Here is a 12,742-nt window from a genome sequence, read left to right as displayed (position 1 = left end):
CACTTATGATTGGATTTTGTCCTCATGGTAAATGTTTCGATAATAAATTCTAAGTTTTGATGGTCAATATTGGTAATGCCGAGTTCCATGTAAAGTGCCATCATTTTTGAAGGTAAAGAGTTGACGGTTTTGAAGGTAAAAAGTTGGGATTGAGGATGAGAATCAGTTGATTTTGTTGGTAGGCTTAGGTTGGGTATTGAAGGCTTCCATCAGTGAGCTTTGCATCTGAAAGACAAAAGAAAGCAATGTCACTCCCTGTCATGACGTTCAACATCAAACCATGACTCAGTGGTTTGGCTTCTGAAAGAGAAGTCTTAAGCCCGCACACAGCTCCATCTGCTCTGTGACTATATGATCGGATGGACTTGAGAAGGTAGCTTCCCCACATCCAAATTGAGTGCATTTTGAATCTATGCTAAGGTGAAAATTCCTACTTCAGACCCATTTATTTATGACTTTTAAAGACAGACCTTCCACAAGAGGGAGTTCATGAACATCTATGGACTGGAGGAAACACTAAAATTCTCCAGCCTTAACAAACTGCTTTTCGCAGCCCTCATATCCCACTTGTGTTGCAAGCAGTGGATCAAAGTGGAGTTCTATCACTGTGTTTATCGGTTAACATCTCTTACGCCTACACATCTCTTACGCCTACAATCCTAATGCCCCTGACCTGTGTAGTGGGGTGCAAGACACATCCTATATAAATCACTTAGAAACAATGGGGAAAAGGCAGGCATGACAAACATTCAGAAAAGAGTTAAGAAAAAAAATGCAGATTATGCTGGAATCCCCACTTACTTGGAATCCTTCCCTTGATATTTATCATCTATCTGGCAGCGTTTCTTTTCCACCTCGCTTTTGCTTCCTTCTGTGTCGCCATGTTTCCTCTTGCCAAGCCTCGGTTTTTCGTTTTCCCGGAAAGAGTTGTCAAACTGTGCATGAGCTGAGGCAGGTGGAGGTGCGTGCCCTTCCCCAGAGTGTTTTTCAGGCTGCTGCTGAGGTAGTGAACAAGGATGGAAATTTCCTCTGTGGCTGCCCAAGTCATGCGCTCCTTCCTCTCTGCAGTGAGTGTTGTGAGCCCATCTGCTCTTGCAATGATAATCGCTATGTAATTTGTAGAACTGACTCAGTTTGTCAAAGTCTTTATCAAAATGGGTGTACTTCCTCTCTCTGCCATCTTCCGTTCCATGAACAGAGGAATAATCCTTGTAATATCTGCATTTTTCCCATCTCCGTGATTCATCTCGATAGAGCCTTTCCGTGCTCCATGTTCTCTCTGCTTTGGAAGGGTAATATCTATTCCTGTTTTGTTCTGTTCTTTCTCTGCTTCGGGATCTGTAACGAGAACATTTTCCTGAGGCATCTGCTTGTAATTCACACCAGAATAATACATGCTCGGCGCTGACATCTGCAACCCTACATGTACAGTGTGGGATTTGTTGTACTGATTCAAAGCTTTCTATTAAATAGTACTACTAGATGGGTAAAACAATGATCAATATGTATGAAATCTTTTTTTCATCAGAGTATACTGAATTTACCTTGTTTTCTCTGACGACCTGTTCAGGCGGTTGTAGGCCAGGGATTCTAAGATTATTTCTTGAGGAACTGGTGACTCAGCTACAGGTATCTACAATTAAAACGCAGACGTTAAGAGACAAAAAGCCCACTCCCTTTAGTAGAAAACTGTTTGCAAAATTTCCTCATTACTTATTAAACAAGATCAATTTGCCTCATATGTACTATTGCTATTCCACACATCACATCTTCCCCCCAATATATTTATGAAACTGATGAAATATTATCTCAGCTGAACCTTTCTGAAGCTGACATGTTCTCACATGCCCGTTCAGCTCTGCAGTTTCTAACGGGACAATAGCACAGAGTTGTTAACGATGAAATTTGTGCTGTGTGTTTTCACAGTATTTCACATGAATTAGGAACATTTTAATGCTCCTGAATACGAAGCACACCAGAGGTGAGAAGTTCTAGAAAAACAAAGTAACTCACTGCTTCAAGCAATCCATTTGTTTCAGCAGAGAAAATCTCAGAAGGTTTAGCAGGTTGGACTTGGCAAGCAAAATCATCAAGTTTCAGTCCATTTTGTTTAGATCCAATGTCTAAACTAATAGCACCATTTAGTGAATCATTTTGTGGCAGCTCAGGATGGGATCTCTCTTCTTCAGCACTCTCACATAAAGAACGGGAATTCTGCAATGTGCCGACCACCTGCCAAATTACAATTCCATTGGAAGATATTTTGTAGTTCATTTTAAACACGCCATTCGAAGCCTCAGATTTTCCTGAAGACTCCGCACTGGAAGGGACTGTAGCATCGGAGCCGAGTGCAGGACTTGGACTCACTGCTGGCTCTACAAACATTTCATCAGGAACTTCCTGTTTGGAAATGTTAGCCGCAACTGCCACTGTAGATGCATTTGAGGTAGACTCTGCTCTGAAAGAATTTGTAATTGTGGAGGAAGGCACGGTCTTGCTGAGATCCTCATTCTCCAAAGCACTGGCAAGACAGCCAGGTTGTGACACAGACTGACGCTCAGGCAATTTGTTATGAATACTGAGAGTGATCTTCTGGGCTTTTGATGGATCCGTAGCTGAAGGACTGGTCATTGCCCAGTTTTGAATGCAAGCGGTTGGTGGAGCGGAAGATGGCCTTTTTAATGTGATACCAACAGGATTTGTATCCTCATTTAGGGGTCCATTTCCATTTAAACGACTTGAATTCTGTATCGAAACAGAAAAGATTGCAAGATGAATATGTACAATCCCACAGCACTTGTTAAAACATTACATTCTCCTACTAAGTATTTCTACAAATTGCCTCATCACCTAAGAAGAAAAACACCCCACTTCCAATATAAACCAAAGTCCAACAAGTTTTTCTAATTCCTGCTGCTTTTGGTTTACTCTATCTTGGTATCAAATGAGCCTCATTTCTGAAACCCACACAAACAACTTAACATTGACTAAAGCACTTCACAAATACATTTCTTTTCCCCTTTAAACATTCCCTGAAAACACTGCAGTAATTGCTCTGGTACTCAGGACCAAGATAAATTCTTTTCACTCTCTCAGCCAAGGTAACACTGAGGGACAGTGATCTTTGCCTGTTGTGATTATTATTATTATTACGATCATCATCATCAAAGAATTAATAGACTCCTTCAAGTGTCTCAGAAGAGCAGCTCTCGGTGCTTTAGAAAGCACTTTGAGTTGGAAGTATAATGAAGTAGCATGGCTGCACAATTTAGGATTAGCCACTGTTGGAATAATTCTGGCTGTTGCCCGATGGTTGTGAAGAAAGCTGCAGTGTGGGAGGGAAAATAGAACTCAGATGCCATAAAACAGTACCCCCCTCCCCCGCAATCAAAAGAAAACAACCTTAACAATTTGGTGCCATTATTTGCTCCCTGCAAACTACCTTAATCATATGAGGAGGAAGTCGTGGTCCCATAAATCCAGCCTGCTTACTATTAGACCCCGGTTGACCAGGGAATGAACGGGGATAAGACGGTGCTGGTAAGTAAAAGCCACGTTCTCCAAGTGTCAAATCATAGCGCCTTGGGGGAAAAAAAGCAGTGATCTCAGTTTAGAGTTTTTCTTTCAGCCTGTTCTTGGATTAAACCCCCATCTAAAATTTTATAAGAACAGATGATGTGACACAGAAGACATATATAAAAGACTCAACCAAGACTACAAACTAAAAAACAGACAATGGTCTCCCTACAGTGACTATCCTTTTCAGAGCAACAACTCACCCTTACACCATCTATGGCGTAATTTCTCCTCTTCTGTATTAGCCAGCTACATAGAGCATATATAGAGCAACATACACAAGCACACCAGCTTAAGGCCAAGCAATGAGAGACACTAAATGTCACTGGTAAGTTCAGGTTAGACCAAACTGAATTACAGAAACAGTACACTTTTCCTAGGACAGAAAGAAAAACACTTGGGGGAAAAAGAAAAGTATCAGTAAGAGGAAAGTAAATATATTCTGAACAGATTCAGTAGTTGGTATTACCTGATATAAAAAAGTAAATAAGCTTGCTGATTGAGAACCGTTTCGGTATCAGAACGCTCCACTATGGCATCATTCATTCGATACCAAAATCCATTGCCGGCCTGCAAATACAAGACAGACAAAAAAAGTTCAGACAAAATACATGTTGTCCAAATGACATCGCAGGCAGAACACTACAGCACAAAACCTACCAAACAAATCAAACAGAACCCATCATTCAACCTTTCTCCATCAGAATGGTGGTTGCCAGTAACATTCATTTTCCTTATCAGCACGGATGATTTTACCCTGTTAGAAATCAAGCTGATACCCACCTTTATGAAGCAGATATAGTGTCCTTCATTGCAGGTGGCACCAGAATGAACAAGAACTGCATATAAAGAATAGATGAGTGGTTCTCCCATTGACTGGGACATATATGCTCGAAGATCCAAATATTCAGGGTATTTTACATCCTAAACACAAAACAGGAAGATTCAAAAATTACCCTGAAACACTTCATGGAACAGCCTGAGAAAAACCCTTCTAAAAACACAGGCTAGGATCACACAAATATATTCTTGATTCACTTCAAAGTACCTAGTCTCAGAAACAGCATTTAATAATTGAAGCTGCAGAGAACTGTTTTCTGCAGATTTAGCTCTAAGAGTGAGGTATACTCTTATGGTTACCGTAAGCCGCAGCTGTTAGATTGACTTTACTTAGACTATTGTTATTAAAGTTACAGCCTGCAAACATTAACAACCTTTAAATCACAGAACCATTGAATAGTTAGGGTTGGAAAGGACCTTAAGATCATCAAGTTCCAACCCCCTGCCATGGGCAGGGACACCTGCCACTAAACCATGCCACCCAAGGAAGGCTCTGTCCAACCTGACCTTGGACACCAGCAGGGATGGAGCACTCCCAACTTCCCTGGGCAGCCCATTCCAGTGCCTCACCACCCTAAGAATAAAGAATTTCTTCCAATCTAAACTTGCCCTGTTTCAAATGCTATTCTCTTGGGCAAATCTCCCATTCCAACAAGATAAAGATGCTTTACAGCTGCAAATATATACCTTGTTGATCTTGCCACCAGTAAAAGCTGAAAATCTTTTCAGCGTTATGATGAGAACTTTGGAGGAGCGATGTATTGTGTACCTCTTGGAGGCAGGAACCATGTTTTCGCACCTTAAAAACAAGCACAGACAAATGTTGAAAAGCAAATGCTTCCTCCTCCCAAAACTCAAACAAGTTTTCATCTCTCGCACAGGCCTATGAACCCATATGCTGCACTAATGTTGCCTCCGACCCCAAGTCGTTGTCCTTAGCTCCATGCTTCAGCTCCCTACTATTTAGCAGACATCCCCTTTAACTTCTGGCCACACAAATATTTCTGCGTGCAACCTCACGCTTACGAAGGCTAATAAGCCCCAGTGCAGGCAGCACTAGGAATAAAAGTCTAATATCAGCTAATGGCCACAATTCTTCTATTTCCAAATATTCCTCTGATACATGAAACGCTTTCTCTTATACTCAGATGGAATTAGTAAGAATCTTACTTGCTACACTTATAGCTGTTTTCTCCATCCAGTTGTTCAGGTTTCACAAATTGTTCCAGAGCCTCGGTAACAGATGTGACAGTCTGGATGAATAAGAAAGTAGAGCCCTAAGTCACTGGAAATGCAAAATTTCAAACACTTCCTGGTAGTTACCGAGAGAATCCTGCTAGCTCATCCTCAAGTCACCTACTGTCAACCGGCAACCACTGTGAAGGAGGCAGAAACCTCAGAGTACGCTGAGCATTTACCTCCTGTGGAAATGATGCTACTTTGAAATAAAAGTTTGCAGTGCCACAGACAGCATCTCTGCTCTGCTATGGCACCAATAATGAGAACAATCAAACCCATCAGCCTAACGATAGACGCATGCTGGAGCAGAATAATCGAGAAGCGTGAGAGTATAGGTGTTTGTGTAGATATAATTACTGGTTTGACAGCTTAAACCCACTGCAAACGTGAAGAGCATCTACATGCCTTCCACACAAGACCAAACTCCAATCCACACCCATCCACCACCAAGCTCTTACCTTTTAGCAGTGTACAGTTTTCAGTAAAATGCCTTTAATTGGAAAGCTCTACAGGTCCTTATACAGCTCGACCCATATTCACAAAACACCTTACCTCTATATCCAAAGTAATATCGAGGAATGGTTCATACGCTTCAGAAACGGCTTTGCAGTTCAAGCATTTTACTGGAATCAAAATACAAATGCTTAACACTGACTGGACAAATTTGAAGTCTTCCTACGTTTTACTTTAGTCGAAGTACAAAGTCCTTTACTACAGACAAAACAGACACAGACCAGTTCAAAGGACAGGAAGATTTTTGACAAGTACCTTGGGATCTTAGGTATCCTCCAAATATTTGATTAATAAGTGTGGTGGCTTGAGAAGATGTGTCCAACCTGGAAAGAAATTATCAATCAGACCTCAGGTGATGCGAGGCTCAGAGTTAGCTCTTCAAACAGTTTTTACTAAGGACATTCATTTTAATATAGTATAGTAAAGAAAGGAGTGAAAGGGGCCAGAGAACATTTAAAGCTTAAATAATTTGTTTATGCGTACGTGGTGCTTCCATTCAAGCAAGCTTTCTGCAAAGCATCAACGGTGAAGGACAAGAATTCATGTGCATCCTCTTGACGGCCATAGCGGAAATGCTTTCCTGTTCCTAATAAATAAGAAGGTAGTTATATTTATCTCCCAGAAAATGAAAGAAAACTCACGTTTCTAAAAGTATCAAAATCATTTCTATGCATCAAATAGTGCTTTGAAAAGTTACCAAATATATCAAAAGAAAACCATCGGAAATGACTTACTTCTAAGGCCATTGATAACAGACATGGGTTTGACAGCCTTCTTAGAGAGACGCAGGGCCTGGTTAATGTGAGCTTCCAATGTACACATCATGCAGAAGCCTTTTTCCTGACCTGAAGAGTGAAAGAAGCAACACAGTCTAGTCAAATAAGCTCTGCTACCAAAAAAGAACAAAACCAAAAAACAATATCCAGGAGAAACACTACTGATATTGATGACACAGCGCTAAGAGAGAATGGGTGTGATTTTCAGCATCCTGCTCTGAGGTGAGCTACATGACACAGAGCTAAGAATCCTCTGGGGGAAAGGAAAGGTTAAAGGAAGGTATGTGCAAGTATTTCCGCCCTCCTTTTTGCAACAACAGGGTTCTTAGCTGGAAACATTTTTATCTATGTCAAACAAACACAGCTAAATTTCTAGGAATAAACATTAAGACGCCAAACCAAAAAGCATGCATGTACCTTTGTCAAAACAGACCTGGAAGGATACGAAAAGAGGCTCCCGTGCCTAAATCAGTTCAAGCGTACCATGGAAATGCGAAGAACGCAAATTCAAAGGTTTAAAAAATACAAATTTTTAACTAGAAAAAAAAACAGTCTGAATTTTAATACTGCCCCACACAGATTTCCATTTCAGGTCAGCAGAAATGAGCTCGTAGTGCTTTCTAGGGTGTGGGCTTTCTTAATGGGTCCACAGTGAACATGTCATTTATTGCCATATTAGCACATTACGGTATCTAGGCTGCAGAGACGAAGAAGCTACGATGCCAACATCCCAAATTTTACCACCTTTCTACCAGCAGGAAACCCAAATGCCAAATATTCATCAAATGCCTTCCTTTACAACGTACTTCATTATTCACACAAAGAAAGAAATGGTCTTTCTTTGCAAGTTTACCGTTGTGCATTAAATGAACAAATAGACTTTATATGCCATTCCGAGCTCCCTGCTAAATAACTATGGAATCACAGAATCGGTTAGGTTGAAAAACACCACGAAGATCGCGTTCAAAGCCGGCTTCTACAGGTAAAACAGGAAAGCCACGCGTTTTCTCCACAGAATCACTCTTGTTCTTTTACCTTTGCAGCTGTCCAATGTATTTATAATAATGTTAGAAAGTACTCACATGACTTGCTGTGTTCAAGAGACAGCATGTAATTGGCCAGAGGAGGTGTGTACGTCAGACATTGCAGAGTAGCATTAAGGTAACACGTATTGCCCATATTCTGCAGTCCAACTCCAACACTCAGTGGCTGTTGCCAATCCATGCGAATTTTCTCAGGTGGAAAAAGGATTCGTTGTGGTGGGGCAATTCCATCGTTAACAACTGCAAGAAAATTACATTTCAAAAAATATTTACTGTTTCTGTTTGGAAAAGGATGTTTAAAAGGGAGCATTCTGCAGGAGCACCCAGAAGAACCAGGTCTGCCCCACAGCGCAAAACCACGTGATGAACAGATTATAAGAACGATGGAAAAGTAAGAGAGATTTTCCAATACCAGTCCCTTCAGTTGCCTTAGGGGACTCACAAAATTGCAGCCTAGTGCTGAAGGCTTTATTCATCACAACCCTGCTTTACATTAGTGCAACAAATGAGAACTGCGTTTTCTAACTTTGGGGGGTTTTGTTCTGAAGAACAAAAAAAGGGGGGAAGGACAGAAGACACACTTACTTAACTCTTCCTGGCCAAAAGGCTTAGGTTTTTCAGAGGTTCTACAATACACAGAACCTCTCGGCACTTTCTCTGCATCTTCCTCGGCTGGTACTGGACCCAAGTTCACAGTGTGTGCTTTTGTTTTCTTGGCAGTCCCTTTGTAGGGCCCCCTGAAGGCTAGCTTTTTCAATACTGAAGGTATCTTCATCCTTCTTATCTGTAACAGAGGTAAAACTTTTGGTTGACTTAAGGATATCAAGAAGCATTCCAGAAGGAAATGCTGTCACTCAGTATCAAAGAAATAACTTGAAGAACTAAATAGCTGGTAAGAAATAATAAAAAACCCCCAAACGACAACAACCAAAATAAAAAAACCCACTCAGGAAACTGCATTTAAGTGGGGAGTAGGGATTACGCCTTTGTCTCATGACAAAACAAACATTTGCAGCAGTGACTGTAAAACAGTAACAGACAGAGAAGTACCTAAGTAGAAATAAGGAGCAATACCAAACTACTACTGGTAGACATGAAGACATGAAGGCACTTCTATGTCTCTAAATTGCAAACTATGCTTCCACAATGCAACACTACCGTAAGAAAAAAACAACCCAAACCAAACCAACAACGAAAAAGTAAAACCAACCACCCGAAAAAAAAAAAAAAAACAACCAAACACACACACAAAAAGTCGAAATAAAGAATGTCCCCAACACACACACAGACACACACACCCCACGCTTGTTTACTTTCATCAAAAATAATCCAGCTGTCAACCCAGGAAACCAGTATCAGTTAATGATCACTTTTACCTTACCTAGAAGCAAAGGTGTCCCAGTTTGTCAACTCCGGGGTCGGGGTCTGTTTCCGCCTCAGGACCGTGGTCTCCCTCCGCACAGGGATTTCTCTGCTCTCCCAAGGCGCGGCTGCCCAGTGTTTCACCGGGCTCTGAGGGTCTGCTCCCGGGGCGCAAGAGAAGCTCTCCAAGTCGGTTAACGTCATAGTACCGGTTCCAAATGGAACTGTCCGGCCTTCCGTCACCAGCCTGCAGCACCCACCCGCTGCCCACCCCCCCACACCCCTCCCGCCCGCTCTGCCTTTCCGACGGGTTTTGGTCCCTAAAAGAATTTTGGCACCGCCGCTCTCCCGGACCGCTGCGGCACGCGGCATGTCCGCGCTCGGGAGCAAGCAGAGCTCAAACACAGCCAAAACAAACCGACCCTGACGCGGAAGGCGAGGGCAGAGCACGGCTCGAGGGATCTCTCGCTTCACCTCGCCTCGCCCTCCTCACTTCACCTCACCCTCCCACCCAGCCCCGCTCCGCACTTCCGACCCGCCGCAACCCCTGTGCAGGGACAGGCGCAGCCCCGCGCCGCCTCAGCGCCCTCCCGCCCCGCCCCTCCCCGCCCCTCCTCTCCCCACCCCTCCCCTGCCCTCCCCTCCCCTCCCCTGCCCTCCCCTCCCCACCCCGGCTGTCGCTCCCCAGTCTCGCACCTCGAGCACCGTCGGGAATCAGGACCGCAGCAGCGAGCGGCGACTCTGTGCTCACGGCAACTAACGGTCGGGCCGCGAGGACGGCGACAAATGGAACCCTTCGAAGCGTTCCATTCCCCGCGGGAGGCGGCAGGCCCCGCGAGGAGCCGCCGCCTCCTCGCCGAGCAAGGAACAACGCCGCTCATGCCGCGGGACCTGGGGTTTTTACCACGATGCTTTTCTACTCCAGGGGCACTTACTGTTCTGAAGCCCCGAATTCCAGGCTGGAGGCACAAGGTGCCTTTTTCTGGATTGCTTCTGGGAGCAGGCAGTTTTTCACAAACTTGTTGTACCTGAGCCGTGCCTGCTGTGCCAGTGACCGCTTTGGAGACCCAGTGCTTTAGCAAAGCGATTTTGCTTGTTGGAGTTGCAGAGCAGCTCGAGATACAGCGCAGGGAAACGGGGCGTCCTGGCAAAGCCACAGACTTACCAAGGTGATGTGTTTCAAATCCCCTTTTGACTGTCAAGGAGAGGCCGGTCGGTTGTTCCAGTCTTGCTGATGTGCCTTGTTTTGCATGGGGTGTCATCCTGCCAGTTTTCTGCTTTACTGCATGTTTGCAACGGAGGCTGAGAGGAAAAGAACAAAGTAAACTTTTCTACACCTTAGATTTTCCCCAGAGCGTGTAGAACTGTGTGGTCTGCTTGGATGGCTGCTCAGATACAAGTACTTTCAAGGGAGTGAAACTCAACCAACGGAGGTACAATCCTTGAGCAAGTGTCAGTGTGTCAGTGTGGAGATACCTTTGCTTAATGGAGCACATTTAAACTCTTTCTAGAAAGGATTTTGAGTCGTATGTCCGGCGTTTGCAAAGCAGCGTAATCTCAGAGCTGCTCACATCACGTCTTTCGAGTCTTCTGTTCTGCAACTTCAGGTTTTGGTTTTGAGCAATGCATGCATCAGTTTGAGCTCTGGACAAGTAGAGTTGTAATGCAAATAAGCCAGAATCAGTGGTAGCAATGAGTGCAAGGGTGTGAAAAGCAACCAATAAAGTATTTCTGGAGAAATGTGAGATTGCAAAAGCATTAATAAGCCATGAAGCACTTTTGTCTGAGTTCTTCCCTTCTGAAAATCTATTTATTTAACCAGGTGAGGATGCCTGCCTAGAAGCATGAAGGAAATGCCTTGGCAGTTAATTTGCTGTATTTAGATGAAGTTCATCTATCCGGCAGGAATAACTATCGAGAGTAACGTATAACTAAGCCTATTGTAGCAGGAAATGTAGTATTTCTTAGCATTAAAATGTGATATCTTAAACGGCTATTTGTGGTGCCCAATATATCTCTTTAATTTACCCAGGCTAATGGAATGATGTTCTTGTGTGTGATCATATTACCTTCCAAATGTTCTTTGTACGAAAGTGGCTCCCTCACATCCAAACTGGATGCATTATGGATCTATGCTAAGGTGGACGAACCGTACACACGGTTAGGACAAAGCTACCTCCTTTCATAGCAAGTGGTCGACTTAGGTAAATTTAGGCGAGGTTTTGTCCAGACAGCCTCCTTGTTTTACCAACGGTCTTGTGCTCAAGCTCACCAAATCTTACGCACTAAGCCTTCAGAAGCCTTTAGAAACTTGCTGGAGAGAATTTGTAGGAATGTAGGAAAGCAACTGCTTGAAAGCTGCTCCTTCTCCCATCCCACCTCCATTTTCCTTAAATCACACATTATCACAAGCCCTTTCCATCCTTATTAAATTACGGGGGAGTCCTGGTGAAAAGGCACAACCTAACAATTCCTTCTCAGCTGTTGCCTGTCTCTAGCCCGTTTCAGAAGCTCCAGGCTCTTTCAAAACACACTGCTGCGGTAGCTTTTTTTGAGAGAGATTCCATTATCCAGAAATTCCTACTTGAGACCCATTTATTTAATTTTTTTTTAAAGACGGACTTTCCACAAGATGAAGTTCAGGAACATCCATGGACTTGAGGAAATACTAAAAGTCTCCAGACTTAAAGGATGGCTTTTCACTGCCCTCCTCATATCCCACTTGTGTTGCGAGCAGTGGATCAAAGTGGAGTTCTCTCACTGTGTTTATCGGTTAACATTTCACCTACACAGATAGCTGCTCTGATCCGTGTGTACGCATCACCTTGTACTTAGGATCGTACAGATGCCTCCTTGGGAAGCTAATAGCAAGTCCGGGCCCGTACAGTTTTGCACCGTCACCTGGGATACGCTGGATACCTCAAACTCTAATGTCTGTCTAACATCTATAATTTTGTTTTCAATGTTCTTAATTCCTGCAGATATATTTACAATCATTTTTTTTTTCTAATTCACTCACTCCCAACCAAGGAAGAAACCATCTAACAAAATTGTGCAGTCCTCTGAAATCTTGCAGGACAATTGGCAATAGTGTTATGAGTCGAGTTCTCCATGCATGAAGTTGCACAAAATATACGAAGCAAGTGAAAAATGTCCCACAAAACAAGTAATTTGCCTTAACTGTTTTCAGTGAGCTGTCGAATGTATTTTCACCCTCCACCCCTGGGGTTACTTTCAGGCCACTCTAGCACCAGCTTTTCCAATTTACCCCTGGGTAATCCATCCATTCAAACTTTAGAAATACCCTGTCATCACTCCAATGTCCACAACGCTTGCCTCTTACTAGGACTCTTTCTAGCTCCTGGGCAAATAGGGGGTGTCTGCTGTTCCCCA

The 12,742-nt window shown here is 43.3% G+C and overlaps 1 protein-coding gene across 1 annotated transcript; it reads right to left on the bottom strand.

Annotated features, from left to right (window-relative positions):
- Positions 1–797: 797 nt before the first annotated feature.
- On the bottom strand, positions 798–8,762 carry LOC117436573 (ubiquitin carboxyl-terminal hydrolase 42-like). The gene is made up of 14 exons (XM_034065368.1): positions 8,573–8,762; positions 8,027–8,227; positions 6,903–7,013; positions 6,652–6,754; positions 6,424–6,491; positions 6,208–6,278; positions 5,587–5,669; positions 5,104–5,215; positions 4,360–4,500; positions 4,046–4,146; positions 3,443–3,581; positions 2,014–2,745; positions 1,545–1,633; positions 798–1,419 (listed from the first exon to the last, which is right to left on the bottom strand). Exons 1-14 carry the CDS (start codon positions 8,760–8,762, stop codon positions 798–800), a joined length of 2,763 nt encoding a protein of 920 aa, XP_033921259.1.
- Between the last annotated feature and the right edge of the window lie 3,980 nt (positions 8,763–12,742).

The sequence above is a fragment of the Melopsittacus undulatus genome, chromosome 8 (genome assembly GCF_012275295.1).
Source record: "Melopsittacus undulatus isolate bMelUnd1 chromosome 8, bMelUnd1.mat.Z, whole genome shotgun sequence".
NCBI lineage: Eukaryota > Metazoa > Chordata > Aves > Psittaciformes > Psittaculidae > Melopsittacus > Melopsittacus undulatus.
The sequence above is the reverse complement of the archived record's forward strand: the minus strand, read 5'-3'. Positions and strand labels throughout refer to the sequence as shown.